This window comes from Papilio machaon, chromosome 20 (assembly GCF_912999745.1).
Source record: "Papilio machaon chromosome 20, ilPapMach1.1, whole genome shotgun sequence".
In the NCBI taxonomy this organism is placed as follows: domain Eukaryota; kingdom Metazoa; phylum Arthropoda; class Insecta; order Lepidoptera; family Papilionidae; genus Papilio; species Papilio machaon.
In genome coordinates this window covers 3,122,204-3,148,014 of record NC_060005.1, presented here as the reverse complement: position 1 = coordinate 3,148,014, position 25,811 = coordinate 3,122,204, and the positions used below count along the sequence as shown (strand labels likewise).

At 37.4% G+C, this 25,811-nt stretch overlaps 3 protein-coding genes across 3 annotated transcripts; all 3 read right to left on the bottom strand.

Moving 5' to 3' along the window:
- Nucleotides 1-527: 527 nt before the first annotated feature.
- On the bottom strand, nucleotides 528-3,088 carry LOC106711235 (cytochrome P450 6B5). Its single transcript, XM_045682978.1, has 2 exons — nucleotides 1,747-3,088; nucleotides 528-799 (listed from the first exon to the last, which is right to left on the bottom strand). Exons 1-2 carry the CDS (start codon nucleotides 3,077-3,079, stop codon nucleotides 636-638), a joined length of 1,497 nt encoding a protein of 498 aa, XP_045538934.1. The 5' UTR covers nucleotides 3,080-3,088; the 3' UTR covers nucleotides 528-635.
- A 9,346-nt stretch (nucleotides 3,089-12,434) lies between these two features.
- Nucleotides 12,435-14,423, bottom strand: LOC123722143 (cytochrome P450 6B5-like). Its single transcript, XM_045682977.1, has 2 exons — nucleotides 13,072-14,423; nucleotides 12,435-12,669 (listed from the first exon to the last, which is right to left on the bottom strand). Exons 1-2 carry the CDS (start codon nucleotides 14,402-14,404, stop codon nucleotides 12,506-12,508), a joined length of 1,497 nt encoding a protein of 498 aa, XP_045538933.1. The 5' UTR covers nucleotides 14,405-14,423; the 3' UTR covers nucleotides 12,435-12,505.
- Nucleotides 14,424-22,135: 7,712 nt separating this feature from the next.
- Nucleotides 22,136-24,518, bottom strand: LOC106711234 (cytochrome P450 6B5). Its single transcript, XM_045682722.1, has 2 exons — nucleotides 23,186-24,518; nucleotides 22,136-22,300 (listed from the first exon to the last, which is right to left on the bottom strand). Exons 1-2 carry the CDS (start codon nucleotides 24,516-24,518, stop codon nucleotides 22,137-22,139), a joined length of 1,497 nt encoding a protein of 498 aa, XP_045538678.1. The 3' UTR covers nucleotide 22,136.
- Between the last annotated feature and the right edge of the window lie 1,293 nt (nucleotides 24,519-25,811).

Here is a 25,811-nt window from a genome sequence, read left to right as displayed (position 1 = left end):
GTTTTTAATCATTTGATATCTTCCAAACTATTGGTCAGAATTGTAAAGTTTGAAAGTCTAATGTAATCTGCATTTAATACTCTAACCTTAAAACATATTTATTTGGATAAGGATTCATATCGAATATAATATAATAGCGCCATAAGCTTACGACGCTGTTTTTCGTGTGCATTTTAATCGACTTTTGTTCACAATAACATGGTTATTGTGAGACATCAATAGATGATAGATATATGCCACCAAGGATTTTTATTTAGCAAATTTAAGGATCTATAATTACTCCATACATCATTTTTATGTAGGTCATATAGTTTGACCTACGTAAGCCCAGAAAGCAAAATTGTGCTTTTCATTTTGACGCGATGTAGCATTTTTCGTTTCCGCGTAATTTTATTCTTTCGATATCTCCTAAACTATTAGACAGAATGATATAGTTTCAAGGGCAAATATAATCTACATTAAATTTTCTTGATAATGAACATATTTATTATACAATGAATTACACAATATATTATATATAGTCTAGTTATAATCTTAAAAAATGGTTCGTCTATGGTTCAAAAATAAAAATACAAAGAACGTATAAATTCGACCTGTTAAAGGCAATGTTGACGTTCCAAAAATTGTAAAAAAAATTATCGACGTAAAATATTAAGGTGAATTCCTCCCTTGGGAATCAGAACAATACGCATGGGATCGTATTCCAACACCGTTGGTGTGTTTTTCGAAGGCTCTACACGGAACTTGGACAGGAACTTGGCTACACACACTCGGGACTGCACCTTGGCAAACCGCATGCCTGGAATGCACACAATTTATTTTTATACATGGGATTACACTACTTAATTGTCGTTGACAGTAATTGAAAGAAAATGTGACCTGATTTCAGGTCGACGATACATAATGATGACGAACGTAGGTGATTTTTAACAAAATCAAACTAAAATGTGTGTTATATTTTAAGGTCGGGGGCCATGCGTAAATTACGTTAAACGTTACGGTGTGTGAGGCGATCGACGAAGTGTGACAAAGAGAGGGAAGAGGTCTCAAATAATGTGACCTCGCATTAAAAAAATATATTATATATATATATATATATATATATATATATATATCAATTGCGGTGCGACGCCTACAAACTACGGAAGTGGTTTGGTGATGTAGTTATGTACATATATTTTTGTCCAAAGCCAAACTACATCCATAAGTATGTATACGTACCTAAGAATAAAAATATTTGCTAATATGTATACTGCTTTCTTTTGCACTCCCTGTGCTGTTGTTACGACTGCCTTTGATAAATGCCACCACACTGCTGGTTGCTGTTATTTCTTTGCAAAATAGCAAAATATGAGGAGAGGTGGCCCTGACAAATATGACGGGGGAGGGGTAATAAAATCATGAAATTCTTGTGACGTAATTTATGGATGGCCCCTTGTGGTTTCTAAAAAAATCTTTTTTGAAACCAATTCATAATTAAGCTACATTTGATGAACTCAATAGGAGTAACAACGGTAAACAATATGATAGTCAGAAAATAGATTCTTATCATTAACATCATTCTCGAACATTAATTTTCACATAATGATTATTATCATTTTTAAACATATGCTTTGTAAAATAAAAGTTACGGTACTATCACAAAGTACTGTAGTTTAAAGGCTCCAGAAAATGTAAATAATTCGGCTGAAAATTTTATATGGTTTGGTGTGTGGTGTGTGGTTTATATTTTTTTATTTTACTTACCTATGCAGTTCCTGGGTCCAGTTCCAAACGGTAAATAAGCACACGAATGCCTGTCTTTCTCATTTTCAGGACTAAACCGCTCAGGATCAAACTTCTCTGGGTTGGGGTAGTATTTAGGATCGTTATGGATACCCGAAACATTGACGAGTACAGTTTGTCCTTTCTTGATTGTAATATTAGTACCTGGGATTATGTAGTCCGTTTGAGCGTTGCGTTGCAAAGGATCTACTATTGGATATTTCCGTAATGTTTCATCAAATACTTGTTGCAAATAAGTCATTTCATTTAAGCAGTCATAGTTTATTTCGCCGTTGTGCCGTTTAAGAACTTCGTCAATTTCCGCAATGACTTTATCTTGTATCTCAGGATGTTTCGCTAGTTCATAAAATAAGTAAGTCATGGTGGAGGCACTTGTCTCGTATCCGGCTGCATAGAATATGAAAGCCTGTGCCGCAATCACGCTATCAGTCAGTTCAACTATCCGCAGCTTTTCACTGTCCAGTTTCTTCGCTCCTTCAATTGTTTTTTGTTGTCTCAACGCCAATATTAAATCCATAAAGTCCTTTCTGTTTGTCGGAAGTCCACCTCTTTGTTTCACAACAGTTTGTGCGAGGTTATCGAAGAACGTGGTTACGTACTTGGGAAATAATGAACCATTAAACTTTTTCAATATGCCAGGGAACATCATGTCCAATTCCCTGGTATGACTTTGAGTAAAAATCATTTTGTCTATTTTATCCAATATATGGTACATATCTTCATCTAAGTCCATACCAAAGGCACATGCTGAAATTGTAGCCATCGTGAACTTCTGGACGAGGACATGTATAGGTTGTTCCGGTTGTTTTGCACGAAGGTTGTCAACATACTCAACAAAGTGTTCACCTCGTTCAGTCATGAGATACAACATGTTTCTCAGTTTACCAGAAGTAAAAACTGGTGTAAATCTGTTCCTCAGCACTTTCCATGTATCGCCATCAGCATGAAATAGGTTAACGCCTAGTCCTTCTTTACTGAATTCCACTCCTCTGTCGACGAACAGATCAAAGTCTTTAATCATAACGTGCTTAATAACGTCTAAGTCACGCAGCAGTAGACACGGTGTGGTCATTCTGTAAACTCCAACAACTTTTTCATTGGGATATGCCTCGTAAACATTTTTGAAAACTACGGCAGGATACTTACGCCTCAGAAAAGAATCCTTAATATTGCCAAAAAACGGCATCGGTTTAGGTCCAGGTATATTTCTATCCTTCCAGTAGTTGAAAGTCCTTGTAAAATAAAAATATAAAAGTGCAAGTACACTTGCGAAGGCAACAAAAAAATACAGCATTGTAGGACTGTGCTCGATTATTGAATAAAAATGAAAATCGCAATCGCTGTATTTATATGGCTAGATTATGTACGTCATGATAAATTGCATAAACATGACTTGCCAAAAATATTTTAATTTTTGTTGTAGTTTGAGTGATTAATTTTTCATTTTACATAATGTCTCGGTGCATTATAAAATGATTGTAATGTAGTTATATAAAGTAATATTAATTTTTAAATCAATAGAATAGCCGTTTTACAGTGTCTAGAACAGGGATCCCCAAACTATTTTGGACAAGTGACCCCCTTTTCCAAAATGGACTGTTACCATGGCCAAATTACATACTTTTAAGATCAATTATTATATCATTCTGACTTAGGTCAATAGAAGAAGACAGAGTGAGGATTAGCAATGCTTTAAGTTCAATATCGATCCCAGGGGGTCGTTGTCGACCCCTTTGGGAATCCCTGGTCTAAAAAGACCTATAATCTCGATGTATAAGAGAATTCGTGTAGGCAAACCTTTGACAAAGGTCGCGAATATATTCTTAGTAGAGAAGTGGAATTGCCTGTCTTCTTCTGTACTGCCCTGCCTAGACGGCTGCGAGAGAATCAAAGATTACATATAGAAAGAAAGATTAATCAAAATTAATGGCTCACATATCATCTCGGTAGCGGAAGGTTGCCCGCAAGGAGGGGTTCACTCACTCCTACTGTAGAACCTAGTCATTAACGACTTGATAAGCAAATTTAACAACAACCTCTTTTGCAATCTCTTCTTGGGTTACGCCGACGATCTGGCAATCCTCATTTCAGGAAAATCTGCCGATACCGTGTGTAACCTTACCCAGACAGCCTTGTAAAGACTTCGAACTTTCTGTAAATTCCAACAAAACAGAATTAGTTATGTTTACCAAACAATGGACACTAAAGGATTACACCTTACCCTCACTGTTTGGTACTTAACTAAAACTCTCAACTGAAGTTAAATATCTAGGAGTGATCCTGGATAATAAGCTAAACTGAAACAAACACCTTGATAACAAAATTAATAGAGCCAATATTACTTTTTGGAAGTGCAAAAAGATGATTGGCAAAAGGTAACACCTAAAATGATACTATGGATATACACATCAGTTATCCGACCAATGATCACATACGGTGCCGTTGTTTGGTGGACTAAAACCAAACAAATATCGGCATGCAAGTAGCTACAGGGTTGTCAAAGATTGGCTCCTATGGCCTCAACAGGCAGTCTGAGAACTACTCCCACTGCTGCCCTGGAAGCCCTACTAAATCTAACACCCCTACTCATTTACACATAACAAGTAGCCACACTAACGGCGCTTAGACTGCGTAAGTTAAATCTGTGGAAGAAGTGTGAAACCCCGCATACGTCAGTGCTGGACACGCTCATAGCAGAAGTACCAATCACTGACGCCAAGCAGGACTTAATCCCGAAGCAGTTTATTTTCGACAAGTACAAAATACAACTGCGAGAGCACGGTCTCACAAATCACGGCAACCAAAAAGATCTTAAGATCTACACAGATGGATCCAAAACCGATCATGGAACAGGTATAGGTGTTTTCTCAGAGGACCTTAACATCAAAATAAATAAACCGTTAGGCACAGCAATCGATATAGGCACGTCAATCTTCCAAGCCGAATGCATGGGAGTAATTGAGGCAGCACAAGCAATAACTGTTAGGAAAGCCGCAGGCGAAAATATACGCATAGGCACGCACTAACCGACAGAATGGCAATACTACAGGCACTAAACAACAACACAGTTAATTCGGGCCTCATATATGAATGTCACCTCAAACTTAATGCAGTAAGGACAATCAATAACATTAATCTCCAATGGATCAAAGGACACAGTAGTTCAAGAGGGAACGATGCAGCAGACGAATTAGCCCGAGGGTCAGATGGCAGTGCTATCGGCCCAGAGCCCATTGTTCCCCTACCAGCAGGTTACCTAAGATCGCAGGTCACAAGAAGAAGTCACGCGCAACACTGCGACTCCTGGAACAAGATCGAAACATGCAGACAGTCAAAAGAAGCCCTGCTTAAGATTAACAGGAGGGTAACTAGGAGTTGTGGCTGCCATTACTGAACATACAACAAATATATACAAATACACAGGATAACTTAAGTGGACAAAAATTAAATTATAATCATTAAATTAAGAAATCTAAAACAAGTGCTCTGAAGAAGGAAAAAGAAAAACATGAGCAAAACAAAACCCATGACAAACAAAACAGAATGTGAAATGTGTGTAGAATATGTGCATCTAGGCCACCAAATCTCTATGAACGACTGCACAAACAAAGAAATAGATCGTAGAATAAAGAACACCTGTAGCAAGTATTGGGTTATGAAGAAAATTTTTAAAAGTAAACTTGCTACTTAAATTAAAAACAAAAGTGATGAATGCATGCTTGCTACCACGCCTGACATACGCCTGCCAAACCTGGCCTCGGGAAATGGGCGGGACATGTACAGAGAACGAAGGATGACATATGGACGAAAATAGTCACAAACTTGTACCTAATACACAAAAAAACGAAGAAGATGAGATGACGAAACCAAGAAAGAGATGTGACGATGACATAACAAACTTGAAAGGAAAAACATGGAGTAGACTAGCTAGAGACAGAATAGGTTGGCAAAAAATGGAGGAGGCTTTTATGCTATTGGCGGTCCTTACAACTGATAAAATAAATTATTTTTTAAGTAATGCTTAGTAATCTTTATTACATACTTCGTAGTTGTAGACTAAATAAGTAATAAATATTGTTAATTTACAAGCAGTATATACGCATAAGTTTTGAGGAATCAAAAAAGCTTTTTAATTTAAATTTGTCCCCGCAATTCCGTCCTCGCGGAATCTTAAAAAATTAAAGCCACGTCCCACGGAAACGAGACAAAAAGTCCGTGTCCTGGTTCTTAGCTACCTCCCTACCAATTTTCAATTACAAAGGTTCCGCCGTTCTTGAGTTATAAAAAGTTTAGCTAATATTTTTAATGGCGAGCGATCGCGGCTTCTTACACTTAAAAAGTGATTTTTGAGAAAACCTTCTTTGTTTAGCAACGTGTTTTTGTAAATGGTTATGCATGATAAGGTAGAATAATTCGCATCGAAATAGGGGATTGATGAGAACGTATGTGGACTGACACGAATTAATATACTTACAAATTTTCAAGTGTTTGAACCGTAACATCTCAGAAAGGGTGGCTCTTAGAAAAAAATTGTTATAGTTATATAATTGACACTCTGGCGTTGCGGAGGGATGTTATTTCCGTCTGCATTTTCTACCGCATCTACCACGAGGAATGCTCATAAGAATTGTTTGGAACAATTCCTGCCGCCGAGTTCCTCCATCAGACGACACGACAGACCGCCAGGTTCCATCCACACCATCCCGATGGCTGGCAATCCACAACCGTGCAGTTTTCGCGTAGCTTTCTATCTCGTACAGCCACGCTGTGGAATGGTCTGTCCTTAGTGGTATTTCCAAATCGCTACGACAACGCATTTGAGATTCCTTTGGTATTACAGATGTCCATGGGACGTCGATGAACATCTTGGTGTTCCCGCTGCTCATTTGCCCCCTCTCTTATAAAAAATAAAAAAAAACAACTAGTCAATCAATAACCGGTCGAGCCGTTTCAGAGATTACCCGGTATAGACGCGGATTTGCCGACAGACAAACAAAAATGTTAAATGTTGATTTTTCGTTATACACAACGCAAGTACTACATGTTGTAACAAATACATCAAAGTAGTAGTACATTTTTTTATTACATACAGACGCCCCAATTTTATTTTATTTTGGAGATTCTTGCCAAAATTACTACTCATACTAAAATAGGGATAAAATTATAGTAATACATAGTTATTACCTATGCCTATACCTGGTAGGGGAACAATGGGCTCTGGGCCGATAGCACTGCCATCTGACCCTCGGGCTAATTCGTCTGCTGCATCGTTCCCTCTTGAACTAATGTGTCCTTTGATCCATTGGAGATTAATGTTATTGATTGTCCTTACTGCATTAAGTTTGAGGTGACATTCATATATGAGGCCCGAATTAACTGTGTTGTTGTTTAGTGCCTGTAGTATTGCCATTCTGTCGGTTAGTGCGTGCCTATGCGTATATTTTCGCCTGCGGCTTTCCTAACAGTTATTGCTTGTGCTGCCTCAATTACTCCCATGCATTCGGCTTGGAAGATTGACGTGCCTATATCGATTGCTGTGCCTAACGGTTTATTTATTTTGATGTTAAGGTCCTCTGAGAAAACACCTATACCTGTTCCATGATCGGTTTTGGATCCATCTGTGTAGATCTTAAGATCTTTTTGGTTGCCGTGATTTGTGAGACCGTGCTCTCGCAGTTGTATTTTGTACTTGTCGAAAATAAACTGCTTCGGGATTAAGTCCTGCTTGGCGTCAGTGATTGGTACTTCTGCTATGAGCGTGTCCAGCACTGACGTATGCGGGGTTTCACACTTCTTCCACAGATTTAACTTACGCAGTCTAAGCGCCGTTAGTGTGGCTACTTGTTATGTGTAAATGAGTAGGGGTGTTAGATTTAGTAGGGCTTCCAGGGCAGTAGTGGGAGTAGTTCTCAGACTGCCTGTTGAGGCCATAGGAGCCAATCTTTGACAACCCTGTAGCTACTTGCATGCCGATATTTGTTTGGTTTTAGTCCACCAGACAACGGCACCGTATGTGATCATTGGTCGGATAACTGATGTGTATATCCATAGTATCATTTTAGGTGTTACCTTTTGCCAATCATCTTTTTGCACTTCCAAAAAGTAATATTGGCTCTATTAATTTTGTTATCAAGGTGTTTGTTTCAGTTTAGCTTATTATCCAGGATCACTCCTAGATATTTAACTTCAGTTGAGAGTTTTAGTTAAGTACCAAACAGTGAGGGTAAGGTGTAATCCTTTAGTGTCCATTGTTTGGTAAACATAACTAATTCTGTTTTGTTGGAATTTACAGAAAGTTCGAAGTCTTTACAAGGCTGTCTGGGTAAGGTTACACACGGTATCGGCAGATTTTCCTGAAATGAGGATTGCCAGATCGTCGGCGTAACCCAAGAAGAGATTGCAAAAGAGGTTGTTGTTAAATTTGCTTATCAAGTCGTTAATGACTAGGTTCTACAGTAGGGGTGAGTGAACCCCTCCTTGCGGGCAACCTTCCGCTACCGAGATGATATGTGAGCCATTAATTTTGATTAATCTTTCTTTCTATATTTAATCTTTGATTCTCTCGCAGCCGTCTGGGCAGGGCAGTACAGAAGAAGACAGGCAATTCACTTCTCTACTAAGAATATATTCGCGACCTTTGTCAAAGGTTTGCCTACACGAATTCTCTTATACATCGAGATTATAGGTCTTTCTAGACCAGGGATTCCCAAAGGGGTCGACATCGACCCCCTGGGATCGATATTGAACTTAAAGCATTGCTAATTCTCACTCTGTCTTCTTCTATTGACCTAAGTCAGAATGATATAATAATTGATCTTTAAAGTAGGTAATTTTGCCATGGTAACAGTCCATTTTGGAAAAGGGGGTCACTTGTCCAAAATAGTTTGGGGATCCCTTTTCTAGACACTGTAAAACGGCTATTCTATTGATTTAAAAATTAATATTACTTTATATAACTACATTACAATCATTTTATAATGCACCGAGACGTTATGTAAAATGAAAAACTAATCACTCAAACTACAACAAAAATTAAAATATTTTTGGCAAGTCATGTTTCTTTAAGACGTACATAATCTAGACATATAAATACAGCGATCGCGATTTTCATTTTTATTCAATAATCGAGCACAGTCCTACAATGCTGTATTTTTTTTGTTGCCTTCGCAAGTGTACTTGCACTTTTATATTTTTATTTTACAAGGACTTTCAACTACTGGAGGGATAGAAATATACCTGGACCTAAACCGATGCCGTTTTTTTGGCAATCTTAAGGATTCTTTTCTGAGGCGTAAGCATCCTGCCGTAATTTTCAAAAATGTTTACGATGCATATCCCAATGAAAAAGTGGTTGGAGTTTACAGATAAAATAGCAGTACCCATGTATATTCGCGCTTCAATGCGAATTTCGAATACCTACATAATGAACGCAACGTGCTTTACGATGACTCGCAGTTTTGCGTTCATGTGTTTATCGGAGACGATAATGTGTATATTTCAACAAAGATCTATCAGCATTTAGTCTTTTATTGTAATGTCACTCTAAGTCACTTTACTGCGTAATAAAACTTACGATATTTGTTGTGATGTGTAAAGAACATCAACCGCTTTTCAATCAACCCCATGGTCGCAGGAATGAAAAGCGATTCGGTCCGGCCTCGTTTAAAAAAACAAATGTAGACGGAGTATACGTGTGCCGGTTTAGCAGTAATATTTTATAACAAATACGTTGTTTCTCTTGTATCTTTACTTATATTATATATAGATGCGAATGTTTAGACGAATGGATGGATGGAAAGTTGAATGTTTGTTAGATGATATTTCCAGAACGGCTTAACGAATCTCGGTAAAATTAGACATGAATGTAGAACATAGTCTGATAAAACACAAACGCTACTTATTAAGTTTAAACATTACATGCGGACGGAGTCGCAATCAAAAGCTATTTTTTTTAATAAATAGCTATACTTCGAACTATGTTATATGAATTAAACATTCCAATCGTCTTTTATTTACAAAATATAGGTAATCGTTTTTTTTTTATAAGAGAAGGGGGCAAACGAGCAGCGGGAACACCAAGGTGTTCATCGACGAAGGTTTATTACATTTTATTATACAAAGATACAGTTTAACCCAAATCATATGTTAATGATATCATATACGAGCATTATTTCGAGATTAACAAAATACCTTTTAATACGCTAACATGCTTGAAATTCTTATAAGTATATCTGATATCATTGTTATCATATAATTTTATGTTATTTATCTCTTTGTGTAAATATTATAATATTAAAAATGTGATAACAATTATTTATCAAAATCTGTTTGTTACTAACGTCATCTATTTTATAAAAGTACATTTTTATCGTCCACTAATCATGTGATGCTTCAAAGCGGGGAAGGCTATCCTGAGATATCATCATCAGCTCACAATATGTCCCCACTGAGGCACTCGGAGCCTAACCTAAGTTAGATGTGACTTTACAGATGTCTTTGAATGTGCAGGTCGCATTATGATGTTTTCCTTCACCGTAAAAATGTAGGATAAATGTACATATGTAAATCGAAACTGGAAAAACACATTAGTACATGGCGGGATTGGAACCTAGGACCTGCAGATTGCAAGAGCCACCGACACTTCACCTTCCTGAGATATCACGTGTGTTTATTTTTTGACTGATTTTAACGTTTTATGTAAAAAAAATACATTACATTTGTTATTAAAGATATATTTTGAACATAATATGTTGATGATATTATCAAATATATGATATTATCAAATAATATGTAATAAAAATCCACGTGATTTTGGGCGGGTGCAGAGGGGGAGGGGGGTTAAAAGTTGTTTAAAAAACACGTGATTAATGGACGACCTCAGATATGTTGTTATTGCCGAAAGAAAGATGGGTATTGAAATAATTAAGAAGGACTAGATGTTGCCCGCGACTTCGTTAGTGTGGGAAAAATGCAGAAGTAATTCTAGCACACATTAACCTTCCAGTAAACTTTTACCGGTCAAAATCGATCCAGCCATTACGAAGGTTATTCGGAACAAACGCGTAGTTGCGGACATACGGACACAGACAACTTTTTTAAAAAACAAGTAAAGAAAAGAGGTCTTCTTTTCTTAAAGTAAATACTTTTTGATGATTTCCTTTACTTTTTCGTTTTCTCTGCCAAAGTGACAAATTTTAATTTATTAATTTTGAGATTGTAGAAAAAATATTCATTTTATCATTATTTTCATTATAAGCAAAACGTTTTCTGTTGTTTCTTTTATTTATTATCAGCTATGTATATATTTTTACTTAATTTTAAAATGTAAATGTAAATATTGTTCTAATCAATAATTTTGTTTTTTTTTTTTATCAGAAACCGTAATACGTTTTTTTATTGGAATATTTCTCATTATAAAACAACATAACTATTTACAGACTTAAGTAGTTTTATTAACTATAGACATAGACGAGTAAAAAAGGAAACATGCTCTGCCAACCCTTAAAAGTGGGAACTGCGCATGAGTACTATGAAGCTACATGGTATTAATAAGAAATCAAACAAAAATGAAAGTGTTTTGATTTATTTTCTAGATAAGTTTAATAAAACTCTAAACTTGATTTAAATCATTTTATTATCCATATGAAAATAACTCAGCTTTTCGATTATAAAGACTTGATATAAGAAATAAAAATAATTTCTATCTAATATATAAAATTCTCGTGTCGCGGTGTTTGTGGTTAAACTTCTCCGAAACGGATTGACCGATTCTCATGATATTTTGTGAGTATATTGAGTAGGTCTGAGAATCGGCCAACATCTATTTTTTTATAACCCCCCGCCCCTCATTTATAATAGTTTTTTTTTAACTGCGCGCGGACAGAGTCGCGGGCGACAACTAGTATTTAAAATATTTTTATTTTTATGAAAGCTTCAACACAGCGGGTCCAAGTTTTCATCAATCGCTGCCTCCGACAGATATTAGGAATCTTCTGGCCAGTCACGATCCGCAACGAAGAACTCCTGGCACGTAGTAGAGAACAGCCGATTGGTCAGCAAATAAGACGCTGCAAGTGGTTATGGATTGGCCACACGCTTCATCGGGATCCCAGTAATATTCCCAGGGAGGCCCTGGAGTGGATCCCTCTAGGAACAAGAAGACGTAGTCGTCTCAAACAAACTTGGCGGCGCTCAGTGGCAGCCGACATGAAGACGATCGGGCTGACATGGCTCGAGACCAAACGCAGAGCCCAAGACAGAGCGAACTGGCGGCGCACTGTGGGCGCCCTCTGCCCCACTACGGGGACATAGGAAATTAACAACAACAACAAAAACATTTTAGTACAATAAAATCCGAAACTTATAAAAATAATAACATATTAACATTTGTAAGCTAGATCTTGGACGTCATATTTAATGATTGTGTTAAGGTACTGTTTCAACCTATATGATCACTTTTATCAATAAGATTTCTATTTCAATGTCTAAAAAGAAAGTAGCATAATATATAAAATAAAAATTTAAATTTACATAAAAATTAAGTTAACGATCCTCTGTGTAATACGTTTGAGTGTACGTAACCAAAAACAAACTAACGAAATATATTACATGTCAGCTACTTCGAAAATTAAAACAATATCAGACGGGAACCACTAACTAATGTTTAAATTTAATTTTTGGGTATCAATTGCATTATATTTCTCGAACGATAAGTAAATGTTTATCTACATAAAACATTCAAATGAATTCCTCCCTTGGGGAATAGAACTAGTCGCATGGGATCGTATTCCAACACCATTGGAGTCTTTTTAGAAGGCTCCACTCTGAACTTGGACAGGAATTTGACTACGCATACTCGGGACTGCACCTTGGCAAACCGCATGCCTAGAAAACACAAAATATATTATATAATACATATGTACATATACGCAGAATATCATTAAATCGTAATCTACATTGACTGTTATTATTATAAAGAAGAGAGATTTTTATTTTGTATAGTACGAATGAACTCAAAAACTACTGGATCAATTTGAGAAATTCTTTTGCCATTAGAAAGCTACATTATAATTGAGTAAAATGTGTAGATCATACATAAATTTTAAATAACAATTAATAAATAAAAGTTGGTAGTGGGGACGGACCGCTAGTCCCCAATTGTCCCGTTTCAGAAAGAGGCCAAGTAGCATGAGGGAATTGACATATGCCATAGTAATCATAAATTATAATTTGATTTTATATTGGAAATAAAATACGATGATAATTTTAACATTGATTTTTACTTACCTATGCAGTTCCTGGGTCCAGTTCCAAACGGTAAATAAGCACACGAATGTCTGTCTTTCTCATTTTCTGGACTAAACCGCTCAGGGTCAAACTTCTCAGGGTTGGGGTAGTATTTAGGATCGTAATGGATACCCGAAGCATTGACGAGTATAGTTTGTCCTTTCTTGATTGTAACATTAGTTCCTGGGATCTTGTAGTCCGTTTGAGCGTTGCGTTGTAAAGGATCTACAATTGGATATTTCCGTAATGTTTCATCAAATACTTGTTGCAAATAAGTCATTTCATTTAAGCAGTCGTAGTTTATTTCGCCATTGTGCCGTTTAAGAACTTCGTCAATTTCCGCAATGACTTTATCTTGTATCTCAGGATGTTTCGCTAGTTCATAAAACAAGTACGTCATGGTGGAGGCGCTTGTCTCGTAGCCAGCCGCATAGAACACGAAAGCCTGTGCCGCAATCACGCTATCAGTCAGTTCAACTATCCTCAGCTTTTCATTGTCCAGTTTCTTCGTTCCTTCAATTGTTTTTTGTTGTCTCAATGCCAATATTAAATCCATAAAGTCCTTTCTGTTTGTCGGAAGTCCACCTCTTTGTTTCACAACAGTTTGTGCGAGGTTATCGAAGAAAGTGCTCACGAACTTGGGAAATATTGAACCATTAAACTTTTTCAATATGCCAGGGTACATCATATCTAATTCAAGGCTGTAATTTGCAGTAAAAATCATTTTGTCTATTTTGTCCAATATTTGGTACATATCTTCATCTAAGTCCATACCAAAGGCACATGCTGAAATTGTAGCCATCGTGAACTTCTGGACGAGGACATGTATAGGTTGTTCCGGTTGTTTGGCACGAAGGTTATCAACATACTCAATAAACTGTTCACCGCGTTCAGTCATGAGATACAACATGTTCTTCAGTTTACCAGAAGTAAAAACTGGTGTAAATCTGCTTCTTAGGACTTTCCATGTATCGCCATCAGCATGGAATAGGTTAAGGCCTAGTCCTTCTTTACTGAATTCCACTCCTCTGTCGACGAACAGATCAAAATCTTTAATCATAACGTTCTTAATAACGTCTAAGTCACGCAGCAGTAGACACGGTGTGGTCATTCTGTAAACTCCAACCACTTTTTCATTGGGATATGCATCGTAAATTCTTTTGAAAACTTCGGCAATATGCTTACGCCTCAGAGTAGTATCCTTAAGATTACCAACGAACGGCAACGGTGTAGGTCCAGGTACATTTCTATCCTTCCAGTAGTTGAAAGTCCTTGTAAAATAAAAATATAAAAGTGCAAGTACACTTGCGAAGGTAACTAAAAGATACAGCATTGTCGGACTGTGCTCGATTCTTGAATAAAAATTAAATCCGCGATCGCTGTATATATACGGCTAGATTATGTTCGTCATGACAGACAGCAAAATAAAAATGACTTGCCAAAAATGTTTTTATTTTTGTTGTAGTTTGAGTGATTAGTTTGTCATTTTACATACCGTCTAGATGCATTGTAAAATGATTGTAATGTTATTATACACATATTAAGTAATATTAATTTTTTAATCAACAGAATTGCCGTTCTACATTGTCTAGAAGGACCTATAATCTCGATGTATAAGAGAATTCGTGTAGGCAAACCTTTGACAAAGATCGCGGATATATTCTTAATGGAGAAACTTGTCTACTACTAACTACGTACACGTTTCACATTTACACGTCCGGGTTCGATCCTCGCCCTGGACCGTTGTGATTTATAGCGAAGATACAAGGCCTACTTTCCCTCAGACAGTTTAACCCTCAAATCATTTTGCATTCTACCCATGAGCGAGTGTTTGCTTCAGGCTGGATGATCCCGACACTGTTGCCGATTTTGTCGCTTATGTGGTGCTTCAGGGGATGGATCTTTTTATTCCATCTTCAGTTGTGCCCATCGAGGACAGTTCTCAGCCCTGGTTTGGTAAATCTTGCAAATTAGCCGCGCGCTACAAACAGGATTGTTATCGAGCCTGAACTGAGGCGTCAGCAGCTAGGGATTTAAATATCAACCAGTTAAAAAAGAAGTACAACTCTGCGTCCTTCAAAAGAGTGATTGCCAAGGCAAAGTCCGAACACGTGGCTGATAGAAATATTATTTATTCTATTTGTTCTATTCATTCCATCATTATTAATATAAATTGGCTGTATAATCTAAATGACTTTAGCCTCATATAATGTCAAATTTATTAAAACTATCTGTCAGTGTCCGTCAGAAGTTGTCTGTCACTTCCTTTGCAATGAATATGTAAGTCCTACAATGTGATTTTTCTAATCTTCTAAATTAATAGCAATCATATAAAATGTAAAGCATTTTCGCATTTAGTATAACAATAAATCGTCGCAAGATGCCATAGCGTGTTTAATTTCAACAATCTGCACATTCGCTCATTCCCGATCTTCCATTGCCATACCAATGTTAATAGTGGCCAGCATTGGTGAGAGGCTAGTGCACCTTCCTTCGGGAACATATGCGTTCTGGTCTCTCGCCATGGCTATCCAGGGGAACTTCTGTAAGCCGTCCTTACCATCTTCGCGCAAGTGGATGACTCGTTGGCTCACACCGCAAAAGATAAAGTCAATCTTCTGGGCTCTCTTTTTGCGGTCAACTCGACTCTGGACGACAAAGGTAACTCGCCGCCGATAATCCCATGCGGTGAGACCTCTATTTCCGAAATCCAGTGTGTCCAGAGATCAGTGCGGATATCGCTGCAATCTCTGGATATTCATAAGTCGAGTGGGCCTGACGGGTTACCCCTCATCGTGCTTAGGACTAGCGCTTCTAAGTTGGCACCGGTTTTAACGCGCCTGTTCCGGTTCTTCTACTCCTTAGGCGTTGTCCCGAAATCATGGAAAACTGCCGTAATCCACTCGATCCCAAAAGGCGATAGCTCAGATCCGTCCAACTACAGGCCGATCGCCATTACCACCTTGTTCAGCGATCAGCGATCAATACGGTTTCCGACAGCGCCGCTCAGCTGGTGCTGGCTCACGCATCGATGGTCGGAGTCAATCGAGGACAAGAGGGAGGCCCTGTCGGTTAGTTTGGCCGTGACCAAAGCCTTTCATGGTGTGGCACAGAGCACTTCTTTCGAAGCTGCCTTCCTACGGGCTGCCCGAGAAACTACGCGCCTGGATTGCCAGCTTTTTGGAGGGTCGGAGCATCAAGGTCGTTGTCGACGGTGCATGCTCGGACCCCAAACCAATTAATGCTCGCCCACCCTGTTTCTTCTGCATATCAATGACATGCTGCAAATTAGCAACATCTATTGTTATGCTGACGATAGCACGGGAGATGCATTGTACACGGCCCGCGCTAACGTTTCTCGGGCTACTGCCGATGAGAACTGGACCAGACTTGTGTCTGAACTGGAGACCCTACTGGTTGAAGTTTCGGATTGGGGTTGACAAAAAGACACAAGTATGCGTAAGTATGCAAAAAACAACCCTTTGTCGTGGATCTTCGTTTCGAGGGCACTCCCCTGGTTTGCTTCAGCCAGTATCAGTATTCTCGGCGTTGACATATCGAAAGACGTTTAGTTTCGTGGTCATTTAGAAGACAAGGCCAAGCCTCCAAATAACTGGGTGTGCTCGGCAGAGCGAAGCAGTATTTCCAACCGGGCCATCGCCTTCAGCTGTATATGGCTCAAGTTTGGCCCCACATGGAATACTGCTCGCAACTATGGGCTGGAGCACCCCAGTACCAGCTTCTTCGATTTTTTTTTCGTGATCCCCTGATATATATGGTCAGAGACTTTTTTACATTGTTCTTTTTATTCTATTACTTTACATACTTATTTTTTATAATATAATTTATTACTGAATAATGGTGCAAATATTATTACAGTGTGCGGCATTCACTCTATGTATGAAATCATACATATAAGGAAGCCGCACAGATACGTAGCCTTTCTTGCCATAATATTTGCACCATTATTTTACATGTTTCAGATTTTATGGACCGCAACGGCTCTGAGTGTCTACATTTGTGCTTTCTCTGTTCCCACTAGTTGGCTACTGTGCAGGTAAGTTTTACTAAATTGTTATTTCCCTTTTCTAATTTTTATTTTATTTCCGAAATCCGTACCAAAATCCCTAATAGCATTGCCGATATAGCTCCCATCATTGTTAGTTCCCGTATTTGTATCCGGAACCAAGAGCAGCGCAGACGACGCAAACCATACATGGCCGCCCTCCGCAAGTGTCTGGTGGCATGGATCAGCATGCCACCCCCCATTTGTCGCCATTTCGTTTTTATATCCCATGTTCTCCGCGCTGTCCCTGGGCCGTCCATCTTTCCAATGGCGGAGCTCAGAGTGTGTCCTGGCCGATACTATTTCATTTAGGGTCTGCCCATCAGCTTCTTCGATTTGACCGCATATAACGGAGAGCGATTCGAATCGTAAACGACCGAGTTCTTACTGATCGGTTCGACACTATGGCGTTGCGGAGGGACGTTAGTTCCCTCTACATTTTCTACCGCATCTACAACGGGGAGTGCTCAGATGAATTGTTTGGAACAATTCCTGCCGCCGAGTTCCGACATCGGACGACACGACAGACCGCCAGATTCCATCCATACCATCTCGAGGGCTGGTAATACACAACCGTGCGGTTTTCGCGTAGCTTTCTACAGCGTATATTGTATAATGATCTGTCCTCGGCGGTATTTTCAAACCGCTACGACTGAGGGTCGTTCAAGAAGCGAGCGTATCAACATCTCAAAGGCCGGCAACGTATCTGCGATTCCTCTGGTATTGCAGATGTCCATGGGCGTCGATGAACACCTTGGTGTTCCCGCTGCTCGTTTGCCCCCTTCTCTTATAAAAAAAATCGACAGTAAAGTTTATTATCAATTATGAATAATTAAAAGCGCGATAAAACATATGCTTTATCGAAGGTCAACATATGGGGATAAAAATTTCCAAATAGGTGGCCAATACGGTACAGTACCTGCCAGCGGCAAGTTTCTTTCTGTCATCTGTAATTTTTTTTTTGAAATGATACTTCTTTGTAGACGTCACATCAAAGGAATTTATGTCACGAAAAAAGGGTAAATACAGCGTGGAGAGTTTTTTTAGTTGTTATAACTTCGTAGATCCACTGCTGATTCACCGATTCTGCAGAATTTTTTTATTTACACAGGTAGTTCTTGTCATATGGCATTTTTTTTTATTAAAGACTAACAAGTAGTTTTTGAGTTTATATTAATAATGCGTACCAAAAGGTCGGTTAAGAAAAAGATAATTTCGCTAAATTATAGGACTTATATTGAAATGGTGTATGAAGGAATATTAGCTCTTAATATGCAAAATGAAAGTCCTCAATGTCATAAATCTACCTTCTATGGTCGTCCCATAATAAAATAAAAAATTCTTAGAATAATTAATAGATACGCCACTTCTTAGGACACTTTGTGATAAAATTTTGCTGAAATACGCGAAAAACTCATTTTTGTGATCGACACAGATCAATGTCCATTTCCAATATCAACGGACAATCGCAACGGACAAGTAGGAAAATGAATGACAACGGTCAAGTGGCAAAAAATCGTACCAAAATTCGTTTTGCCAGATGTCCGTTTCGAACAAGTGATGCGTGATGACGTATAAAAGCGCGCGCTCGCCACTGCAGCACTCCATTGTTCCGCGCGTTCCCCACGTTAGTGATTTGGGAATCGAGATGGTCAAGGATTTAAACTTCCGAAACCACATTGCAAATATTTATAATTATTCTAACTTGGTTTTATACTTCAATATGTAAGAACTTTGAACAAGCGCCGTTGATAAAAAAAAAATCTACATATCGCTTTAGTCAGAAGTCACTTAGAAACAAGTAGTTGCATGTGGAGTCTCCATAAAAACAAATATAGTCTAATGGTAGAAAAGATTCCAAATAAGTTCACACGGTGTCCGTATTACAAGCAGTTCGAAGCATGTTCTTACTACACATTGTTTGTGCCGTACACGTTGCAGGGGGTGGCTTAATAGATGAAGTAGTAAAATGGCTTTGACAAATGAGTGATGAACTTGGGAAATATTGAGCCATTGAACTTTTTCAGTATGCCAGGGTACATCATATCTAACTCGATGCTGTAATTTGCAGTAAAAATCAAGTTGTATAGAAAGTGAATTATTGGCGTAATCTTTATTTACGTTCAATCCTAATGACAAAGTTTATATGCAACATTTTATAAATTGTATCCAGTTCAAGTATCTGTGTAAAGTGAAGTTTATTAAGAGTTTGTTGTTATATCTTCATCTATATATTGATAAAATAAATAAAAAATAACTAAGTTTAGTAATGATTTTTTTTAATGGACAAGTATCAGCCTTAAGTATTTTGTATCTATTTGATTTTCGCCATTTTGGTGCTGATGGTTGCGGTTGTTAGCGGTCGTGAGGATTCGAACTAATAATACAAATAGAATTAATTTCTAATCGTCATTATTAGTTTATAAGCAATGTCCTATCCATGTCTACCGATCAGTTCCTTAAATTTACTAAAGACTTACACAAGATTAACTTACCCTCAATTCATTTGAACTAAACATGTCAAATTTGACATTTGTTTGTCATAAAACTATGTATTTAGGTCGTTTTTTTTTTTTTATAATTTTGGAGTAATTTCTAATTTTTTATGTATTTGATTTAATTGATGTGATAAATTATTAAGTAACGACTTTCATGTCCAAAGGGCAATCTATTCGTCGTTGGGATTAAATAGCTCATCTTTAATCACCTGATAAGGTAACCCTTTCCTTTCTTTGGGTAATATACACATCAAAAAAGTCTAAGCAACACATATAAATTTCAATTTTACAATGTGTTTTCGCATTAAATCCTTAGTATTTTCGTACTTTTATTATTTATTAATGCATTTTTAATATTAAACAACAATTATTTTTTTAATTTACTTTTTAATAATCTTAATAACCAATAATTACGAGTAAGGAATGTTTGTACGTAGTACAAAGTAAGGTGCCTAATTAACTAAACTTAAAGTAAAATTAAATGGTTGTACAAAAATTGCATAAATTAAGACAAATTGTGGTCTCCTCTGTTATGGAGAACTTGCTGGCACCGATTATTCATAGAATCGATGAGACTGTTAATGTGATCCTACGGTAATTGCTCCCAATGAAATTTTAGTAAGTCCATCAGTTGTTGGGTTGTTGTCACTCCATCCAAGTCATTTAAAACACATCTCTGGAGCATGTCCCGTGCATGCTCGATGGGGTTGAGGTCTGGCGATTGTGCAGGCCAAGGCAATACCAGGAAGTTTTCCCTTGCCAAGTACTCCCGTGTGTGCAAAGCTGTATGCGAACGCGCATTGTCATGCATCAAGGTGAAATCGAAGCCAAGCGCTTGTGCGAATGGATGGACATAAGGTCTTAGAACATCCTCAACGTAATTTACAGCGTTCATGTTACCATTTACAAAAACGAGCTCTGTTCGTATGTTCTTCATAATACCCGCCCATGCCATAACTGTTAAGTCGTTGTATGGATGCACTTCCTGGAGCCACCTCAGTCTTTCAGTATTTCCAGGACAACGGTACACTCTTACCCTTCTAGTATCAGGCTAGAACCCAAATCGAGACTCATCGCAAAATAAAATTTTATCCCATTGTTTCCGGGTCCATATAATGTGTTGCCTAAACCATTCATTTCGACGAGCGCGATTCCCGTGACGTATCGGTGGGCACCTAATTGGCCGTCGTGCTCGGAGGCCATACTCATGCAATCGATTTCACACAGTTTGGCAGCTAACAACAACACTACTTGAATTTTGTAGCCTCAAACCTATCTCTCGCGCGGTTAACATCGGCTGGTGTCTTTCAGTCAGTTGTATGTATCGATCTTTCCGTGTTGTTGTACACCTTCCTCGACCTGGGTGCTGCTCAGCAGGATCTCCCGTGTTAGTTTAACGCTGATGAAGACGGCAAATAACGCTTCTGTTGATACCAAAATACCGAGATACCTGAGATTGAGTTCTTCCTGCTTGCAACATCCCTACAGCTCTCTGCATTTCATCTGCGTTCAAATGACGTCGCTCCATAACGTAAAAAATGTCTCAAAATTCAAATTTGTTCAAAACTTTTTTTAATTATTGTTTGAATCTTAAAATTGATACCGAATACTAAATTTTAATAAGCAAAGAAAACGCTGTAAAATTCGAACAAATGCATTCGCTTTTGAATTTGTGAAAAAAAAAACAAATGATACTCGATTTTTTTTCACAACCAGCCAGTATGTCCTATAGATCAAAAAAGTTTACATAAGTATTACCTACTTGGTAAAAAATGATAAAATAATTGATTAATAACTTGAAATAGTATATGTTGCTTAGACTTTTTTGATGTGTGTATATCTATTGCCAGGCTTGTTGTGCTTCCTTACATTTATATTGTTTTTTCGCCTATATCTGTCACCTCTTGTTGTATTAATATATATTAATTAAGTAGCATGAAGCAGAGACTTTAGTATATTATAGTTTTCTTCAGTAATATCTACTTTTAAGAACTTTAAAAAAAATGTTTTTTTTTCATTTAGTTAATACGGCTTAACCTAACAAAGGGCGTCACCTTACGTAAGCCCAACTATAAAAAAATACTGTTGAAGTTAATAATTTTTCTGGATGAATGATTAATTGTTTCTGGATGAATGAAAAATTACGTTTATTTAAATTGTGTTTACATTTTTTTATATATTACAAGGTGGCAAACGAGCAAGCGGCCACATGAATTCGCCGAAATGGCGAAGCGACCGCTACCCATAGACATTCGCAATTGCAGATACGTTGCCTAACCGCAATCGATGAAGGAGGAGACGCACATAAAGAGAATATTTAACCTTCCTATGCATCTCCGCCATCAAATCCAACTCCCCTTCCCATCCTTTCCTTATAAGAAAAGGGTGGGAAAGGAAAGAGGACTAAAATGATTGTCTATGATTCAAAAATAAAAATACAAAGAACGTATACATTCGACCTGTTAAAGATAGTGTTGCTGTTCCACAAGTTGTAAAAAAAATTATCGATATAAAATATTGAGGTGAATTCCTCCCTTGGGGAACAAGACAGAACGCATGGGATCGTATTCCAACACCGTTGGTGTTTTTTGCGAAGGCTCTACACGGAACTTGGACAGGAACTTGGCTACACACACTCGGGACTGCACCTTGGCAAACCGCATGCCTGGAATGCACACAATTTATTATTATTAACAAAACATTACACTAGTTAATTGTCTTTGACTGTAATTGGAAGCAAATGTGACTCGATTTCAGGTCGTTACATGTCTACACATTATGATAACCAACTCAGGTGATTATAAACAAAAATCAAACTAATTTGTGAAAATGTTACATCTTCACATTTTGGTTCGCTGCTTCAAGGTTGGGGGCCATACATAAATTACGTCAAATCTTAAGGAGTGGGGGGCGATCGACGAAGTGTGACAAAGAGGGGGAAGAGGTCTCAAATAATGTGAACTCACATTAAAAAAATATACATATACTATTATAACAATAAATTGAAACTAAATCCATAAGTATGTACAAATATTTGCTAGTATATAAACTGTCTACATTTGCACTCGCTGTACTATTGTTACATGCCTTTGATAAATGCCACTGCACTGCGCGTTGCCGTCATTTCTTTGCAAAATAGCAAAATATGTAGGGAGGGGATCCTGACAAATATGACCAGCTGTGTCAAAGACGGAAGAGGGGGTGTCAAAAAAACATGAAATTCGTGAGACGTAATTAATAGATGGCCACATGTGGTTGCTAAAAATTCTTATTTGAAGCTGATTCATAATTAAGCTACATTTGATAAACTCAATAGGAATAATAACAGTAAACAATTTGATAGTCAGATGTTGACTCTTCAGAAAATATATTATTGTCATTAACATCATTCTCGAACATTTATTTTCTCATAATTATTATTATTATCATTTTTTAAACACATGCTTTTTATAATAATAGATATGGTAATATCACAAAGTACTGTAGTTTAAAGGCTTCAGAAAATGTAAATAATTCGGCTGAAAATTTTATAAGGTTATATTTCACTTACCTATGCAGTTCCTGGGTCCAGTTCCAAACGGTAAATAAGCACACGAATGTCTGTCTTTCTCATTTTCAGGACTAAACCGCTCAGGGTCAAACTTCTCTGGGTTGGGGTAGTATTTAGGATCGTAATGGATACCCGAAGCATTCACGAGTATAGTTTGTCCTTTCTTGATTGTAACATTAGTTCCTGGGATTATGTAGTCCGTTTGAGCGTTGCGTTGTAAAGGATCTACAATTGGATATTTCCGTAATGTTTCATCAAATACTTGTTGCAAATAAGTCATTTCATTTAAGCAGTCGTAGTTTATTTCGCCGTTGTGCCGTTTAAGAACTTCGTCAATTTCCGCAATGACTTTATCTTGTATCTCAGGATGTTTCGCTAGTTCATAAAACAAGTACGTCATGGTGGAGGCGCTTGTCTCGTAGCCGGCCGCATAGAACACGAAAGCCTGTGCCGCAATCACGCTATCAGTCAGTTCAACTATCCTCAACTTCTCATTGTCCAATTTCTTCGTTCCTTCAATTGTTTTTTGTTGTCTCAACGCCAATATTAAATCCATAAAGTCCTTTCTGTTTGTTGGAAGTCCACCTCTTTGTTTCACAACAGTTTGTGCGAGGTTATAGAAGAACGTGGTTACGTACTTGGGAAATATTGAACCATTAAACTTTTTCAATATGCCAGGGAACATCATATCCAATTCCCTAGCATAACTTGGAGTAAAAATCATTTTGTCTATTTTATCCAATATTTGGTACATATCTTCATCTAAGTCCATACCAAAGGCACATGCTGAAATTGTAGCCATCGTGAACTTCTGGACGAGGACATGTATAGGTTGTTCCGGTTGTTTGGCACGAAGGTTATCAACATACTCAATAAACTGTTCACCTCGTTCAGTCATGAGATACAACATGTTCTTCAGTTTACCAGAAGTAAAAACTGGTGTAAATCTGTTTCTTAGGACCTTCCATGTATCGCCATCAGCATGGAATAGGTTAAGGCCTAGTCCTTCTTTACTGAATTCCACTCCTCTGTCGACGAACAGATCAAAATCTTTAATCATAACGTGCTTAATAACGTCTAAGTCACGCAGCAGTAGACACGGTGTGGTCATTCTGTAAACTCCAACCACTTTTTCATTGGGATATGCATCGTAAATACTTTTGAAAACTACAGCAAGATGCTTTCTTCTGAATACGCTGTCCTTAATATTGCCGAACAATGGTAGCGGATTAGGTCCAGGTACATTTCTAACTTTCCAGTAGTTGAAAGTCCTTGTAAAATAAAAGTATACAAGTGTAAATACAATTGCTAAAGTCACTAAAAGGTACAGCATTGTTCGACTGCACACAATAACTGACTGACAAATCAAAAGACGCAGATTACTTATGTACGTACTTGTAGTTGGAATATGCTTGACATGATAACAAAAAGCAATGACTTGATAAAATTGTATCTTAAAATGAATTAAATACAGCATCTGTGTTGTGCACATGTTTGTATATCTCATTTGAAATATTTTTTAAAACAGAAAAGGTGTTGCCTTGGTTATCATTGTTATTGTTCGGATAATATTTGACATAAATGTATGTTCATATCTATAACTGATAATGTGTCCATTGCGCCATCTTTAAATATTTATCATAAGATGTTATGATTAATTTCGCTGTTGAAGAACATTGTCCGCATGAATCATAAATATACTTCTTCATAGTAAAAGAAATATTAAAGTCACAGGGGATTAATGGGGACGTATCAGGACTGACATGACTTATACTGAACTAATTTTCAAGTGTTTGAACCATAACATCTCAGAAAGGGTGGCTCGTATTATCTTAATTGATTTCTTCAGCTCGTTTGGATTTAAGTGGTCTTTAAACAACACATTTCATTTTGTGGTCTTGATATACAAGGAAATATAAAGACCATAAAAAATAGTAACACCAAACTAAAGTTGCTTTACCCAAAAATAATAAAATAAGATAAAAAAAATTAAACTCTACCAAAATTACAATTCTTCAACCCATTTAAATCGTGCCTGCTGTTCAAAATGTATTGAAACCTCAAACTTATGATACGATCATCAAATTCAAACCAGAAAATTATTTGTACTATTACTAGTCAAATATATCACAAAGTTTGTCTAAAAATGTACGAGTAAGCTTATAACCAAATCTAGTTAATTGATGCCAAATTTTATATGTATAAATTTTTTATTACATACAGACACTAAAATTCTATTATTTTTGGTGATTCTTGCCTTATTTAGGTCAGCGGGCTACAAAATTGTTTATTGACTCATACTAAAATAGAACTAAAAAGGACTGATAATTAGAATGGAATTGGATTTAAGGACTAATAAGCTATCATAAATTAGTTTGACTTATGCTTACCGGGTTATAGCTTATCGGTCCTATAGCTCATTCGTGCCCTCCTGACAATGTCAAAAATGTCACAACTTCTTTGCCGTAAAGTAGCTGTATAATCATGTGTCTCAGAAACCCACGGTAAGTAGGTTTTACAAACATATTCTTGCAGTACCTCACCTGTCGCAGTTGCGCAAAGGTGGCCCTGGCCTTGGCTATTCTAGAGGTGATATCTTCGTCGGTTCCTCCAGAGTTGGACACGA

Excerpts from the sequence above, each read along its gene's own strand:
- LOC106711235 (XM_045682978.1), bottom strand. The coding sequence starts at position 3,079 with ATGCTGTATTTTTTTGTTGCCTTCGCAAGTGTACTTGCACTTTTATAT. Across the intron at positions 800-1,746 it reads TGGACCCAGGAACTGCATAG|GCATGCGGTTTGCCAAGGTG; the intron begins GTAAGTAAAATA and ends TGTGCATTCCAG.
- LOC123722143 (XM_045682977.1), bottom strand. The coding sequence starts at position 14,404 with ATGCTGTATCTTTTAGTTACCTTCGCAAGTGTACTTGCACTTTTATAT. Across the intron at positions 12,670-13,071 it reads TGGACCCAGGAACTGCATAG|GCATGCGGTTTGCCAAGGTG; the intron begins GTAAGTAAAAAT and ends TGTGTTTTCTAG.
- LOC106711234 (XM_045682722.1), bottom strand. The coding sequence starts at position 24,518 with ATGCTGTACCTTTTAGTGACTTTAGCAATTGTATTTACACTTGTATAC. Across the intron at positions 22,301-23,185 it reads TGGACCCAGGAACTGCATAG|GCATGCGGTTTGCCAAGGTG; the intron begins GTAAGTGAAATA and ends TGTGCATTCCAG.